This window comes from Copadichromis virginalis, linkage group LG13, assembly GCF_057382275.1.
Source record: "Copadichromis virginalis isolate Kocher_CV1m ecotype Utaka linkage group LG13, C_Virginalis_male_GT1.1, whole genome shotgun sequence".
NCBI lineage: Eukaryota > Metazoa > Chordata > Actinopteri > Cichliformes > Cichlidae > Copadichromis > Copadichromis virginalis.
In genome coordinates, this window is record NC_140630.1 from 13,359,057 (window position 1) to 13,376,141 (window position 17,085).

The 17,085-nt window shown below is 39.7% G+C and overlaps 2 protein-coding genes across 3 annotated transcripts in view; both read right to left on the reverse strand.

The window, feature by feature from the left end:
• Nucleotides 1-6: 6 nt before the first annotated feature.
• On the reverse strand, nt 7-6,692 carry grem2a (gremlin 2, DAN family BMP antagonist a). Its single transcript, XM_085477376.1, has 2 exons — nt 6,337-6,692; nt 7-1,309 (listed from the first exon to the last, which is right to left on the reverse strand). The coding sequence occupies exon 2, from the start codon at nt 1,306-1,308 to the stop codon at nt 730-732; it is 579 nt and encodes a 192-aa protein (XP_085333502.1). The 5' UTR covers nt 1,309; nt 6,337-6,692; the 3' UTR covers nt 7-729.
• A 905-nt stretch (nt 6,693-7,597) lies between these two features.
• The window catches only part of rgs7a (regulator of G protein signaling 7a), a 56,723-nt gene continuing 47,235 nt past the window's right edge, over nt 7,598-17,085 (reverse strand). The window contains exons 8-18 of one of the 2 annotated variants that reach the window (XM_085477378.1): nt 16,812-16,888; nt 16,510-16,591; nt 14,702-14,776; nt 14,448-14,546; nt 14,160-14,221; nt 13,667-13,777; nt 13,440-13,565; nt 10,287-10,473; nt 9,888-9,977; nt 8,711-8,747; nt 7,598-8,462 (exon numbers count right to left, since the gene is read on the reverse strand). In XM_085477378.1, coding sequence (XP_085333504.1) covers nt 8,727-8,747; nt 9,888-9,977; nt 10,287-10,473; nt 13,440-13,565; nt 13,667-13,777; nt 14,160-14,221; nt 14,448-14,546; nt 14,702-14,776; nt 16,510-16,591; nt 16,812-16,888 — 930 coding nt within the window. In that variant the 3' untranslated portion in view covers nt 7,598-8,462; nt 8,711-8,726. Of the gene's footprint in view, nt 8,468-8,710; nt 8,748-9,887; nt 9,978-10,286; nt 10,474-13,439; nt 13,566-13,666; nt 13,778-14,159; nt 14,222-14,447; nt 14,547-14,701; nt 14,777-16,509; nt 16,592-16,811; nt 16,889-17,085 lie in introns of both variants that reach the window. The other variant, XM_085477377.1, reaches the window with a different exon arrangement.

Genomic DNA, 17,085 nt, shown 5'->3' on the forward strand with positions numbered 1-17,085 from the left:
ACATGCTGCAGTTTTTTTTTTCTTTATTTTTTGTCTCCTGGCTAGTATATTTGTGGAAAATGTACAGTATACAATCAGGTTTGTATCCAAGCAGGTGGATGGTGTGAATTGTTTCATCTTTTCTTTGACATCATCATGTTAATACAAAACAAAAAGGGTAACAGAATACTTGTGAAACACGACAACAAAAAAGATACTGACAAGCTGTCTAAGATTGTAGAACCACCTATAGATACACATTTTACAAAGACTGTTTTAATTGGTTGCACTAATTATACAGTTGGACATTACTTTAATGCACTTCCTTTTGCTTGGCCATCCTCAGTGTCCATAATGTTCTGTCATTTTTAAGAGGTACTTTCTTGACTCCTTTAGGTAGATGTGATATTTTTGAAATGCTACAACTAAAAAAATGTCCATTGTTAAACACCAACAGCTTTATTATCACTGTCTCTACACAGCCACTTGATTTATTCTTTTTTTTTTTTTCCTTTTTAACGTCACTGGCATATGAACATGGCTGCTACTCTCTAATTAAATCATTGTTGAGCTTTTGTGTATTTCTAGTTCCATGTTTCATTTTGTTGCAAGACAAGCCATTCTTTGTACAACACGATGCAGAACAGTTCCTCTTGAAGCCAGTCCTTGTTTGGCTAAGTTTGTGAATTTCTGCCTCTGACAGCACATAAATGATGTCATTCCAAATTCGAAAGACCTTTAAGTCCCCCTTCACAGTTTCCCATGGCCGCTCACATCCACAGACATGCAGCGACACTGTTTGACTCTCTGCACCTTGCGGTGTCTGAAAGGGGGCTGCAGGTCTGGGCAGTCTAGCTGCACTGTGAGCTGTGTGATGCGATGTGGCCTACAGAAGGAGCAGGACTGAAATGGCTCCTGGGCTTTGTTGTGGTTTTTTCTTCCCGAGCCTGAGGTTTGGCCTCGACTCTGTCCCTGACTCGAGCTTGGACCCATATGCCGTGGTATGTAGAATGAGTTACACTGGCCATAGCAAAAACGGTTGACCACAGTGCGGCTGCGGCAGCCCTCCTCACTGATTGTCTGACGAAGAGGTTGGGTCTTGCACCAGTCTCTGCGGAGGTAACGGCGCTCTGTCACAACCAAGGCTTCCCGGCTAGAGGATAGCACCTCTGGTTTCTGCTGAAGCAATCGATGGTGACGGTCCGCAGACAGGTTTCCTTTGGACTTGTATGGAGATGGGATGGCTCCCTGAGGACGGGACTTTTTGGTCTCTGCAGTGATGCAGAGCACCCCAGCCAGTATGACAGGGATAGTTATTCTCCACAGCATTCTGCAAAGAGAGATACATTACTATACAATGTAGCGAATAGACGGAGAAAGACATCTGCACAAACAGAATCTGGACATTTACACTAAAGCTGGTGTAACACGTTTAGGTAGTATGAGATGAAACATGACAGTCACACAAATGCTTACATGATACTAATGTTGCCAATTATGCTTGCAACTGTGAGAATGCTCTTTCCTGTTGAGCCACCTTTGCAGTTTAGCCTTCCAGGCATCATTGAGGAAATGAATCCATCACCAGGGCCCCCATTTGTCAGCATCTCTGTGTCATTACTTCTATTTGCTTTCCTCTCGGCTACGCAACTCTTCCAAAAATAAATAAAGCCCTGCCATCAAAGGATACACTTAAACACCCATAACGAGAAGGGGAAGTTGATTTTATTGGTCCCGTCGCTGGGTAAAATAATTAGGGCTTTGCTTACTTTAGTCATGAACTATGCCGCAGATATGTAAACAGGCATTAGAGAGGCCCATCTGCATGTTATTAGGGAAAGAGTCGGAGAGCCGTACAGTTCACTCATCTACTCTTTGGTGATATACGTGAAGAAAACTAAAGTGAGAGTGATTATGGGCCTATATTGTCCATAATCACCAGTGCCTTTTGTACAATGCCAGCACCATAGAGATGGTATGATCTGGAGAAATGATTCCTCTTTGAGTCAAAACGGAGTACGCGCCCGTGTGCAAGCTGTCAGTATTTGCGCCAGCACATTTTTGACCATCACTCAAGCATCTTTTCAGCAGATGTTGCTCTTGACAAGCATTGCATGACACCAACTTAGAAATTCTGACAGAGAACCAAACGGCCTCAAGGCCATTGGCTGCTACTATTCGCAGACTCTTCTTTGCTCTGCTCGTATGTTCTCTTTGTTCCTTTCCTGAACCTGCAACTCACTCTGACATGGAACAAATTACTTTATCATAATCCACTTTGTTTTTTGCCTTGTTTTTTTCTGCCCTTGACCCTGAGGTCATGGCAGCTCTGTCTGAGCAGCATGAGCACTCGAGTCTGTATATCACTGTCCCAGCAGCACTTGCCATAAGCTAGACAGCAGCTGTTAGTCCATCTACCAGATATAAAGTATGAATTTTTTTTTTTATTAAAAAATAAATAAAGCCATACGTTGCAGTTAGTTAAGCACAGAAAATGGAGTGTACTGTTAATTTTTTTCTTGTTCAAATCTAATCTGATGAATTTTTTAAAGGGTTTTTTTTTTGTTATAGTTTGGGTTTGCTTTGCTTTTTTCTTAAGACATCTGTGTACAGTCTGCTAAGGAACTAGATCAATTATATGGCTGAAGTAACAATGTGTGTCCAGATGACACACATTTAAGCCAGTTCTTACACAGGAAATTATGATTTTGGCACCTAAATCATATCCAAATCGGGAACTGGACATCCAAATAATGTCTGTGGTTCTTCTAGAGATGTACATTTTTGCACACATACAGACCATATATATACTCCCCTACGCTCACCCACCATAAGGTTAGAATAACTAAAGTAAACAATCCCACTGTCTTTCCCCCACCTGCTCTATCAGAGAATATTGACCCCACTTCATCTTTTAGTGAACTACCTTCCACTTAAGGACAGTCTCATTTGTCTTTACCTGCTCCATCTTATTCCTGCTGACTGGGAGTTGAAGTGCACAAACCCCTGATCAGGGTCACATGCTCTGCTTTTGTGTCCAGGCTCTTGTTTTCCCATTTTCCCTCTATCATTTTCTTATGTAGCGCCATGTGACTCCAGTGATCTACAGTCTGGATAGCTCTTGGGGCTGGGGAGGGATGACCTGACTGACTGTGTACACAGGGCATGACAAATGACCTATACAGTCAGCAACTGCGCTTCCTCTCCACCCCCAAACTCAGCTGGTGTTAGAGTAGTGGCCCTGCTGAGCTATACCCATCAATCTCTCTGCAAGACAAATTGTGGTTTTGGGGTAACGATTCAGGGGCTTTTGGGGGAGTCTGAGGTAGATGGTTAGTGGTTGGGGATAGAAGATGGGGGGGGGGAGAGGGGGTTGCAGACTCGTTGGGGTTTCTGGACTCATGACACACCGGGAAACAAAACCAACACTACTTGGGGTTCATGAAAAATATAACTTCATCCCTCCTTGTGAGCTTTTTCTTTCTTTTTTTGTCACTCTTGTGATTTTTATTCTTGGACACACAGCACCGATCATCACACAGTCCTAGAGGCAGGAGGCGACTGTGGTTTTGAGTGTTAATGCTGGGACAGAACTGAGCACAATCTTTGTGTCTGCTAAACACTAATATTGTCCACAAACACAGCTTTATGTTTTACCAGAACCACAAATACTTTGAATATGCTTCACTGAACTGTGGCAGACCTTGGTTCCAAAATTCAAACCTCTAATGAAATTACAAATGCCAGACACAAATACCAGAGAGACTGCTGAGCTAGACACAAGCTTTTTGGAAAACAGCTATTATCATCAGTGGGAACTTGTTATGTTTTGTTTTTCAGAATGGCATGATAATACCATGGTAATGTTTTCTGTCTGGATAACAATGGGCCTTTTTTTTCAAATCTTGAAGTCAAATGAAAAACAAAATTATTCATGAAAATCGCCAGCCTGGCAGCTAAATATCTGAAGATTTCAAATATCCAGTTGTTAAATAATTGAATGAAGAAAGGAGAATCCTTTCCAAGGCTTTCAAATTTGTACACACAGATGTACTTCCACTAAACCATGCGAAACATCTTCCCAGCACGTCTTCAAAGGCAGGTTAAAACAAACAAAACCTGATGCCTCAATTATTGGTGCGTCAGAAAGTCTCATACATAGACTGGTAAGTGCAGTTAATTACAGTAGAACTGCATTTAATTCACCGTGCAGCTCAAACCTCAAACACACACGGGTAGCCACACACGCACACGCGCACGCATATGCACCCATGTGTGGCCACACATGTGTGTGTAATCACACACACAGAGACACACATACAGAGTCAAACGCACATACACAGGATGCAAAGAGAGAGAGAGAAAAAGGGAAAGAGAGGTAAATTAAATGTTTTCACTCGGAGCCAATTACACAAAGAGGAACCATGTCATTATCTGCATTTGCGGATTGCATTTTCCCAAACTACGCTTCACTGTTGGTTCATTAACAGCTGGGGGTTGGGGGGCTCTTTTTAGGGGCTTTGCTGTGTAAATGTGTCTAACGCCAACATCGCCAGGAAGCCGCTTTAGGCAGTTCGGGTAGCCATTTGTCACCACAATCCGTCTTGATAATGACTAGCAGCCCAGATATAATGCTTTCCAAGCTAAGTACTGGCAAGAATGTAAGACAACTTCTTCGCCTCAGCAACATAAAGTGCTTTAGTGGGGATGAAGGCCAATTAGAAATCCTGTGATAGTACACTAGTTGTCACTGCAGACGTTATAAGCTACAGCGATTAACACCACCTTCCATTTACACTTAAACAAAATGTTTTTCTCCTTTTGTTTCCTCTTTAATAGCTTTGTTTCACATTCTTACATTTATAATCTGTGTCAGCTTGTTTAAGGTATTTCAAGCTGGAAAACTTTATTATATTTTTATGATATATGAAATAAAAGTATTCTTTATCCAATGAGCACCACTTTAGGATCTTCACTAGGATGTAAGTTCTCTGACTTTGAGCAATGTTTGGTGAGTTACTGTGGCCTGCTACACCAGAAGGCCACTGTGTAATAGGATGGTTACTCTTGAAGACTCTCATGATTTGTTGGCATATCAAAGTTTGCTTTCAACTGAAAAATGTGCCACAACAGGCCAAAACTGCAGTTTTACTCCACAGTTTTAATTCACGTTCCTCAGCATCAGCGGGAAGTTCCTGTTTACATATAATAAGTGCAAACTTGACACGTTAACCGTGTTACTAAAGTTTGCTATCAAATGCCAGTGCTACTATCTCCAGAGACTCACAATGACGTGGTTTCTGTTGCTTAAGAAATTACAATGTGTCTGTGTGCTAAATCCTCTTTGACATCAGAGCAGATTGTACAAGGTGGTGCAGTCACCAGAGCCGTAAGCAGGATCAGAAGGCAAACTCCCCACCATTCCCCGCACGCATACTGTAGGGACACGCACACACATGCACACATATGTTCTCAAACCAACTTGGAGAGGTATCAGCGCACACAACACAAAGAGAACACGTAAGGGAATATAAACTTGTGCAACTGAACAGGGAGGAAAAGAAAAGAGTAGAGATTATTCAGCACCCACAGGCTATTGTAGTAACATAAATGGTCTTACTACACATAGTGTTCATTAAGATCATTATGTCTCAGTCTCATATTCACTGGAAAGGCTAAACTGCCTCTTAAGCTCACTAAGAAGAAAAGTACAACAGGCTGTCATCACTCACTAATTCTCTCACTCACAACACTAATTACTTGGAACCTCCAGCCACTAATTATAGTAATTTAGCAGACACTTTTATCCAGAACACCTTTCAACGCCTTGAAGGTGTATATTTTTACAATGGGTGGCCCCAGTGGGAATCAAACCATCAGTGCTGGGACATTATACTAAATAGCTGTACAACTACCGCCGTTCCAATTACATGGTTCTGCACTTAGTCACTCAGAGACGCACTGAGTCAGTCAGTCAGAAACTCACGTGGGATATGATGAACCAGCACTCAGACAGTTTCTCTTCTCTCTGGGAAATCCAAACGCTAGACTACATGGCGCGTTCACGTACACGGTCACATTTCCTCTTATGTGCTGCAAAGCTGTGCGCCTTTAAATAACGTATCATTATATTTCCGTGTAAAACGGACATTACAATGGGATACCATAGCTGCCCGTGTGTATTATCTAATATCGAAAACTTTCTTGAACTTAATGTTAATAATTTCAAATTAGTGCAAGCCATGCGTTATGAAAGATTATATGTAAAATCATCTGCTGAAGCGCTTTTTTGAGTCTTGAGGCATTCAATATGGTATAAAGTCAGTGCTATCGAAATGTAATGTATGGTTCGCATACCTTTTTATGTGTGCAGCGGGACAGTGATGTGTCGACGATGCATTCAAGGGAGATCGTCCACCTTCAGTGGTCCTTGCGTCCGCTTCCAAGTTTCGGTTTCCATGGCAACATAATCTGCGGTATCCTCAGGCTTGTTCTTGCTCCTCTTCTTCCCTTCTTAAAGTTTGGGACGTGCTCAGTTTCCCATCCTCTTGGGCAACGTCTTTCTCTCTGAGTCTAATGTTCTCTTTTTGGCTTTTAGATTAAGAAAATAAGCTCCAGACTGCAGTCACAGTAAGCCCATATCTTAGTGTCGTGGAGACTGTCTGCAGTCTGTCTTTGAGCGTGTTTGAGTCACTGTAAAGCCTGCCTTAGTTTGAATCCCCACCACCCCTTTCCCTCCTCAAGAATGGGAGGGTTTTTCCTATTGGTCCTTGCTATTGTGTGAATCAAATCAAGCTTCATTTCTTTCACTTACATCTAGGAGAGACAGGCTGTTTATTTCTGTCTGGCCTTTAATATTCTGAATATATATATATATATTTATATATGAATCCCTACTCATCCATAATAGGCAAATCTAAGATGACAGATTTTGCCTTATCTTATTTTTCCATCGTAAGTTTTCATTTCCTCACCTTGAATTTGACAGTTAATGGCACTTTACTTTTAAGGAAGTGGATGAGATTTGGAAAGTGGATAAGAGAAACAATGGTTGCCTAAAACCCCCTAAATTATCCTTTCTTATTGGCAAATCACCACATCAAAACGAAACCCGTAACCTCCAATCCATAAATCATCTGTGCATGCACTAACAGCATGCTTTGAAAAAAAAAATGCCACGGTTCACATTCCTTGATGCAACCGAGACAATGATGTTTGTCTCTTTTGCGGCTCTGGCTATGCTGACCACTGGGCACAAAGACTGAAAACTCTGACTGTCACTTCTGCCATCAAAGAGCTGAAACATCAACAGACCGTGCAAAACCTCAGATGGGCAGAGTTTGAACAATAACCCTTTCAGCAAACCGGAGGATGATGACACTTTTGCATGACAAAACTCCATTTGTCTGCAGAGTACCGTAGCTCATTTTGCTGATCTGTGTTGAAAACTGTTGTTTTTTTTAACCGATGGGAAATAGTTTACCCCCATCTAGTGGCAGAAAACAAAAGTGCATAAACCCGTTGGATTATATTAAAACTGATGAATATTTGAATGAATGAATATTTAATTCTAAAATTGTGTGTATACAGGAAAAGAAAAAATCAGACCTAGGCCATATTAACAGATAGAGGGCCAACTTTAATAATACAAGTAAGTAAAAGTGTCTTTAAATATGGTATAAAAATAAATGCAGGAGAGAATAACAAAGAATTATGTTCTACGCAAGACAGGAGACAGCATTTTTTTATGTAAATCTGAATGTGACTTTACAGGAGCAATGAAAATCATATGTGCTAGTTATTTGTAGTGCAATAAAATAATGCAAAGCAAAAATAAATGCACCATAAATAATAATATTAATCATAATATATATATGTATATATATATTGTATATTCATTCTGCACAACACTTCCCATAGCGTGACAAAGTATCTGTGATCTCAGATCATGTAAAGCAATGACATTGGTTAGATTTATCAGTTTAAGCTGTCATTTTATATTTTTCTACATTTTTTTCTTTTGTTTTTTGTTTTTTTTTCTCTCTGACATCATTTGTTTCAGCTGGAAGTGAGAGACAGGAGGGAGGTTCCGATCCAGCATTTATGATGGAAAGAACTGGAACACTGGGTATAACTTTCTTCAGTGTCATTTTTTTATTTTTTCATCTTGACTGTCTGTCAGTGTCCCCTCAAGTCCAGCAGTGCCTCCTTTCTGAGAATACTGGAAATATATCAGGTATTGAAAGTGGAGAGAGAAGAAGGAACATCCCCTCCATGGACATGCAACATCCTGTGGACAACAGATGAACAGAAGGCTTGGCTCATCATCCGGCTGGGCCAAGAGCAGATGACAGACAATGAGGATGAAGAGATGAAATGGTTCCCCTCTCCATGTCCCAGAGAGAGAGAGAGAGAGAGAGTTGGCATTGATTTTAGCATGATGGCACACAACTGGTCAACCTCTTGGATGCCAGTGGTTTCCCCTGCGCTGGGAGAAGAGATAAGAAGACAGAAAAGAATGAAAATAGGGAATAAGGTGGAAGAAGGGAAGAAGAAATACACAGTATTTTAACAACACACTTAGTGCAGGAATTGCACATTTTGTATTACATTCAATGGTAGAATTTAGCACAACATTTAAGTAGAGTAGCAATCACAACATGCTGACAAGAATTAAATAACAACAACCAAATGTAGTACATGAAGATGATATGGTATCATTGGACATTACCTGGGAGTAAGACCCTTCAGAATAAGTTCTTACTTTTCTGTTGAGACAAAAAAAAAACACATATTTGAGGTGACTTTAGTTTGTGGATTCATAGGTCACTAAACAAATTACACATATGTAAGAATCGCTAGATCAACAAAATATGCAGGCTTCGTTTAATTTTAGCTGGCATAAAAAAGAATATTCTGCCATCATGTAAAACATACTACTTTCACATCATAGTCAATCAAAAAGAAGAACTAACACAACATACGCCCCAAAATTGATGTAGGTTTAACAGTTTTTTCTTTTAAAAAAAAAAACATTAATACAATACTGAAATTTTATTTGCCAGATAGATGGGCTGATAAAGAGTAGGAGGTGTGAGACAGGGTAGGTTTTTAACCACGTGGATGCGCTTGTGTAATGCTGAAATATTCTGCATGGTATGACATCCCATTTTTCTGTATTCATAAGAGTTTCTACAAGCCTGACAAGAGTCCTGATCAGCTCCTCCATCAAATACACCTGAAAGAGACTCCATTAATATATTGTACAAATCCGCTTTGCCTGTTATTGTTTGCAGCGGTCCGATTTTATTTGCAACTTTTTTTGGTTTGAACTGGTTTGCACTTTGGTTTGGGAGACATAGACTTAACAACTGAATTTAACATCATTTTGTCTAAAAACAAATATGTAATTTCAAGAAGCTACTTGGAGTCTGAAATGCACCAGGCTGCTAAAGCAATAAGGCATGGGAAATCCAAATCCACTGTGATTCCTGTATTGTTCCAAATCTGTCTGCTGCTGAGTTAACTTTACTGTGATAAGTCAATAACAATATAATTGTCAATTTCTTGATTTTTGTCCCTTAGTGAACAAATAAATATCAACATTACTCCTGTAGCAGAATACACTGTATGATACTACAGGTAAGTGTAAAAGCAAGTTGCAGACTTGTTTTTATGCAAGGGGATTACTGGGAATGGGATAAAATGTAATTTAACAGACTTTGAAAAGGTGTGACTTTGGTTGCTAGAAGGGCTTATTTCAGCATCAGCAAGTCAGCAGAGTCAGTTCAAATCCAAATAGAGTGTCACGTAATGTCATCTACATGTACTTCTCTCATCTTATTTTCTCACTAACTAATTTATCAAATGTTTTTAGCCAAGCTTTATGGTTTATTTGATTTTGTTACCTTCTTCTTGGCCTGTAGTAATTCCTGGTAGGCACTGGAACGGATGAAACGGCTGTAAGAATCACTCTTCATCAACTTGTAGATGTGTTCCTGGTGAAGAAACACATAATGTGAGAATGATGAACAAAAGCACGAGTATGAAGTCAGACACAAATAACACTTGTACTAAAACCAAATCAAAAAAAATCTTTCACTGATCCCCAAGACTGTGGTTTGTAAACTGCTAAGAGTAAATATCTCATTGGTCTGTCAGGTACACTCAGCACTAGTTTGATCACTGTCCAAGTCCCAGTGACAGGCTGAATGTTCCTATTCCTCTCTACATTGTGCAACACAAACTAAACAGCCGTGGCTATTATTTAACATCTCTTCATCATTTCCTTTTGGGCAACCATTCACCTGTGCATCCTCGAAGGCGTAGCGTCCAGGATCTTTGACATTCTGGGTGGTTTTGTCGTAGCTCTTTGAATCCACATTGATGGCACTGGGTGCCCCTGGGGCCAAAAACTCTTGCCAGATCTCCTGGACTCTGGTTGGAACTTCTCTAATTGGACGCTTCTTTAGTTCCTGGACTGCTAGCCAGAATCTGCAAACCAAAGTCACAACTACTTCAAACCAATGAAGGGATAATTACTCGCAGTCCACATCAATTCCACAATGGACTAATTTTGCATGCTGTCCGTTGTGACCGCGGACAACTGAGCCTGGTCAACTAATTTTGTTTTATTGGACTATTGGCAGATATTAGCTTGTGATAGATCGGTTTGTATCAGTGTGTATTTCGTCAGATATGCAGTGACAATTTTTTACTTATTTGTTTGCTTTTTTTTAAAGTATTACTGAGTTATGAATTAAGGAATACAGGGCAAGAAATCATCCTTGGGGTAATTTAAAAATGTGTCATTGGACCGTCTCAGAAAGTCATTGTTTGCAATAGAAGCAGATGAGTATGCAACTCAGCTGACCAAATGCTCATGTGGAGTCAAATGGTATTTTAACTCGAGACCCTAATTTGGCGTAATGTGCACTAGGTTGTCAGATGATTAAAACCATGACATCTGCAGCTTTTGGTATCTAGGCATTAGTTTAAAAAAATCATCTTCAATAATAAGTTGGTAATTCCTTTGAGGGCACCCCTTTTCCAGTTTTTACCTTTTATATTAATGAATTTGCTCCATCATTCTGTCATCACACAAAAGAAAGAAAATGTAACACGTGTTAAGGAATGTGACTGGACTATAATGGATTTCTGAACTTTCCGGGGAGACTTCAACAGAGACAGATTGTAAAAGTGGAAATTATATCAGCAGGAAACCATTTTAATTTAAAAACCCCAGGTGGATAGAGGTTAAAATATTTATGAATGACAGTGCTTGCGTGCTTGCTAGTGGTGGACGTGTTAATTTCCAGGAGAGTAAAAACTGAGAGTTTAATTAAACTGACCTAATTATTAACTTTGGGCAGCAACAAATCAAGCATGTAGGGAGCAAAGGAGCCACTCTGCACACAATTACACTACATTTAGCTGCTTGTACGTGGCTCTGATATTCTGCCCACTGTGACAGTGTGCATATTTTAAGTGATGCACCCACCAGCTATCCCTGCTTTGAAAACATTACCATTACTATACACATTTTATAATTACTCTCCAAAATGCCTTACACAGGGGAAGAAGTATTGACTCCAGTAATAGCAATCACAGTAACAACATGTTGCTGCTGATATGAAAATGCACCTATTATTATGAGTCATTTGTACACCTAGTAAAAAGCCACTCAAGTCGTTGTTGATCATGTCTACCATCAAAGAAAGATTCATCTCAGGATAATCATATTGACATGTACTTTGTGATTCCTGTGTTTCATATTGCTTTTAATGTATGTGCAGCTAGAGAAGGAGAGCATTCTCAACCGTCACTCATGGCAGCAAATTTATTCATATATTCCCATTGTATGGAGTGGGATCATGAGTTCAGACTAGGCCCAACCTACATGTTTTACCTTTACAGCTGGCTTAACAGTTTGTGGCACAGATTCAACACAGTGCTGACAACATATCTCAGAGATTTTGGTCTATATTGACATGATAGCATCAAAACATTCCTACAGATTTGTCGGCTGCACATTCATGACGTGAATCTCCCATTCAGTCACATCCCAAAGGTGCTCTGTTGAATTGTGACCTGGTGACTCAGGAGGCTGACTGAGTTCAAGAAACCACTTTGAGGTCATTTTAGTTTTGTCACATGGTGCGTTATCCTGCTGGCAGCAGCCATCAGAAGATGGGTGTGCTGTGGTCATAAAGGGATGGCCATGACAGTCAGGTCAGCTGTAGTTTTAAACAATGATCAATTGATACTAAGGGGGCCAAAGTGTGCCAAGAAAATACTCCCGCAACACAGCGTGCAAGGCAGGATGAATTCACACTTTCATATTGTTTACACCTTATTCTTATCAAACCAGAGAATATTTTTCCAATCTTCTACTGTGCAATTTTGGTCAGCCTGTTTGATATGTAATCTCAGTTTCCTGTTCTTAGCTGACAGGAAGGGCAGCCGGTGTGGTCCTCTGATGTTGCTGCCCATTTGCTGCGTAATTTGGTTATAACAAGTGAGTATTTGAGTTACTGTTCCTTTCTTTTTCTGTGGAATCAGTGTGGCCATTCTCCCCAGACCTGTGGCATCAACAAACAAATCTTAACCTTTGGCTCACTGGATTTTTTTTCTTTTTCAGGCCACTCTTCGTAAACCCTACAGATGGCTGTGCAGGAAAATCAACAGTTTGTGAAATACTCAGACCAGCCTGTCTGGTCCCAACAACCACACCACCTTCAAAGGCACTTAAATCACATATTTTTCTGAATTCCAATCAGCAGTGTGTACATACCTTAAGTTGTTGTCTTGTGAATGGCTCATCACATGTTTGAGTTTATGAGCGCTTAAGCGATTAGGTTATACCTACTAAAGTGTGTTTTTGAGGTATTATTATTTTTATACTAGGCTACACTGCAGAGTCAAAACATTTCTTTTCACAGAAGTAGTTTCTGGTTGCTTTGGAGATTTAGACTCAATATCAAGCACCGGTTCATTTTATAAATTATAACAAACTTTGATTAAATTCCAAATGATATATTTTTATCATTGTTAAAATAAAATCTATCTCAACCAGCTACACTGATCTGCTGATGCATTATTATCTTTTTGTATTTTCTTAGTACTCCTTCCACAACTGTTGATCTTTAAGTAAAGTAGCTGCCCTTGGATGACAACCATATCTAAATTTTGGATAGTTATAGACAGATGCTATAAATGTTTCACTGAATGCAGAGCAACGGTGGTAAAGCAGCTGTTTAATATTTTTTACTCATGGTTGGCTGTGATACAAAGTGCTTTAACATCCAGTCAAACATGTTAATATATTTTATATTTATATTAATATTTCAGCTAAGATGAGGACATTTCTAATGTAATATGGTAGACAGTGCAATACTGGTATAATGCATGTACTGTATATGGGCATGCTGCTCTATAGAAAGAACTTTTTCATGATGTACCTGAGATTCTCTGAGCTGAACTCAGACTCCAGGAACTTTAGGAACTGCTCTCTCCCAACAGGATCTTTGAGAACCTCGTCAATGCCAAAAGCCCACCTCTTTACCCTCTGCTGGCCTGGCTCCTTACTGGAGGAGGACACAAAAAGTACAACACGTTTTCACAGATCAATATGTGCTATAGAAACACTTGGGAATAACGTTTAGCATTTGTGGTTTTCTGTACCCACCTGGCTTCAAGCTCCCAGAGTGTGGCGTCATCTGAGATCCAAGGGTTAGATGGGTCTGGTGGCGTGAGGAAGGGGTCGTATTCAAGATACTGCTCCGTATAGCCCAACAAACTGTTTTTTAAAACAAGAATGGGTGGTTTATTTGTTAGCTTTACCTGACAGAAAGAGAAGGTAAATTCCCTTGGGAGCAAATACTATAAATGAAATGAAATGTAGAGTTTGACAAGAGGGATTGGCTCACTACTTGGACACAAGGATTTAGAAGTCTTTCCTGAACATATCTCTCTTTTTAGAAAGGAATGACAAACAGACACTTTGTACAGGATCAGGTATCTGGATCTCTGTACGCTGATGACAGCTGAAGGCATTGTCTGGGCTTAAACACTGCTCAAGGTCATCTTAGTTCTTAATTCCCAGCTGTGTTAGGCTGTTTAAAGGCTCAATAAACAGATCGATGGCTAAACTGAATAAAGACACAAAGAACATCGCTCACCTCTCTGCCACTTTGGACATTTTCAGTCGATGCCTGTCTAATTGCAATTGCCAAAAGGTGATCTGAAACCACAGCGGGGAACAATGAGTAGACAGCAGTCTCCATGAATTCATTCATTCATTTTCAGTCATACTGATATGACATTTCAAGTTATGCTTTATATTTAAAAGGTGCTCAGTGCAATTAACTGGATACAGAAATAATATGGCTGTAGTAAAATACCAAGTCCAATTGAAGCACTATCATTGACAAAATCACAAATCCTCTACTGCCACCTGTAGGTCTAACCTGTTCCTGCAGTTCTTCTTCTGTAGGCTGCTTGGCCTCTGGAGCTGGGGTGTGGGTTGGGCTGTGGGTACGGATATCATTCTGCAGCCCATACACAGACTAATAAAATAAAAACGTAAGCATCAATATAAGTAGCCTTAATGCTGCAAACAAGCAAAGCATGGCAATATGAAACTGTTTGCATTCATACTTGTAATATATACATACAAATAAGTAACATTATAATCAGGTAAGAGTAGAAAGCTCTTAAGTACCTTTCTAGTTTTGTGGGGATTTTTCATTCTTGAGGACTTCTTTATGTCAACTTCTGTTGTATTGACACATCCAGGCTGTGAAAAAAATGAAAATCAGGAAATCATGAGAAATCCAGCTTGTGATTACATTTTTAGCTGATTATACTCTTCCTTGAGCTTAGACTCTTAGAACACAGTTATGTACTCTATATCACAGTGTACTCTAGCTCGATGCCACAATTAGTAAAGGTGTCGGTACTGTGCAAATGTTTTAGGCAGGTGTGAAACAGAGACAGAAATATAAATGATTGTTTATTGGCCCCAAATGTGTCCTGCAGCAGGACAACGACCCCAAACTACAGCCAAATATTTTCAAAAGGAAAAAGAAGTGGTGGAAGTGATGGTATGGCCCCCACAGAGCCCTGATCTCAACTTCATCAAGCGTGTCTGGGATTACATGAAGAGACAGAAGGATGTGAGGAAGCCTACATCCACAGAAAATCTGTGGTTAGTTCTCCGAAAGTTTTGGAACAACCTGCTTTCTTCTTCTGTTTTCTTTCGAAAACTGTGTGAAGAACTGTTTTGAAGGCAAAGGGTGGCCACACCAAATATTGATTTGATTTACCTTTCTCTTTTGTTCATGATGATTAAAATAAATGATTAACACTTCCATTTTTGAAAGCATTCTTTGTTTACAGCATTTTTTCTCACCTACCTAAAACTTTTGCTCAGTACTGTGTCATTTTTCAAATACGCTTAGCCAACAAATTCTCCCCAGTTCCCATTACAAATCTTTCACATCTGCAGCAAGCTTCGTTTCTTTGCCAAGGTTACATAGTCCACAATAGAGACAACACCAACAGAGGACATTTGCCTGCAGTCTCATGTCATCTAACTCAGACAGGGGCATCTTAAAATCTCACCAAGTACCCCGCACTTTGAAAATGATGCTAAAGGATACTATGTGCGTTAAAATGTGATGCCTGCGGGTCCTGACCAAGCATCAGTATGTGACAAGTTGGAAGTGAGAATGAGCTGGATTTGCTGGAAGTCTCAAGGACAATGTGTCAGATGCTGGTTATTTAAACATGGAATGTGCCAATTCTAGGAAAACATGGAAACCAGCAGGAAATTAGAATCTTAGAGTGCAAATACTGGCTGATTGAGCAAGTAGTCTAATCTAGGTTTCTTCCAGAAGAACAGAGCTTGATGGTGTCACTGTGAAATTTGAATTAATATTGATTATGTTGCTCCGAGGACGCATAAATTGAACTTGTTATTTCCCAATTAACCGTGGAGCAGTGGCTTTCAGGAATACAGCAGAGGAGACCCTTAAACCTCAAGGGGAAACTAAATGCTAATGCTAAGCAAGTGTGCAGGAACAAGGTAAAGAGCAGCGGTGAAGCTGATGTGTTGTGACAGTTATTGATGTGGCATTTCATGTGTATGGCCAAGGCAAATACACGCCGGGGTATTTGCAGAGCGTTCAGCTATTTACACTCTTTAAATGTTACAGGAACCATATAAAGCTCATATATAAATTCTGTCATCTATTAAGTGCTTAAAGCTTATAATTGCATAACATTTATGAAACAATTTATTAATCACAGTGTTATGTGATATCTATAAAAAAGACAATACATAACTCACAAAAACTAAATGTACCATTCTGGGTAATTGTTCATTTAGACTGTGGTCATTGTGAAATAATTATTTCAGCATTATTCACTTTTACGAGAACTAGTAGGATGATGCTAGTAAAGTCAGCAAAACAATGCTATTAGTAACAGCAGAGGTGATTATGACAATACCATCATAATTTTACTCACCACTGGTCTGTGCACGTCCCAGAATGCTCTTTCCTGACTGTCAAGAATTTTTCTCTCAATTTTGTCTCTTTTCTTGTCCACTCTGGGAGGGAAAAGATAGAATTCAGGGAACAGTTCTGACAGAGTGTGTAGATTAATCTAAAACATTTATGAGCCATTTACTTCATCACATGTTTAATGTGCAATCCATCTGTGAAGTTGTGCACTGGTAATTACAGGGACGTTTAATCACGACATAACGAGTCTGTAAGAGAACTCACTTATAATGGCTCAATGCGTGTGTGGTTCTTATAGAAACCTACTTTGCTTGTGCTTCTGCTTGCATAAAAATGAACTCCCATTTCCTGGCGAAAGCTCTCTGTAGCCTTGCTAAGCTCTCCTGTAAGTAAAACAAAGAAGAAGCAGGAAAACTAAGCTTTGTAGGAATCCAGGCTGATTATGTTTATCGCGCATGCTGTGTACAGTGCACAACTGGATACAATCTTTAATGACTCCTGCTCTGATATGAAAGAAAAAGACGCAGATAATGACTAAACCAGTGATTCATTTAATAGCTTTGTTGAAAGAGAGCTGCAA

Coding starts and splice junctions, on each gene's coding strand:
- grem2a (XM_085477376.1), bottom strand. CDS start 1,308: ATGCTGTGGAGAATAACTATCCCTGTCATACTGGCTGGGGTGCTCTGC.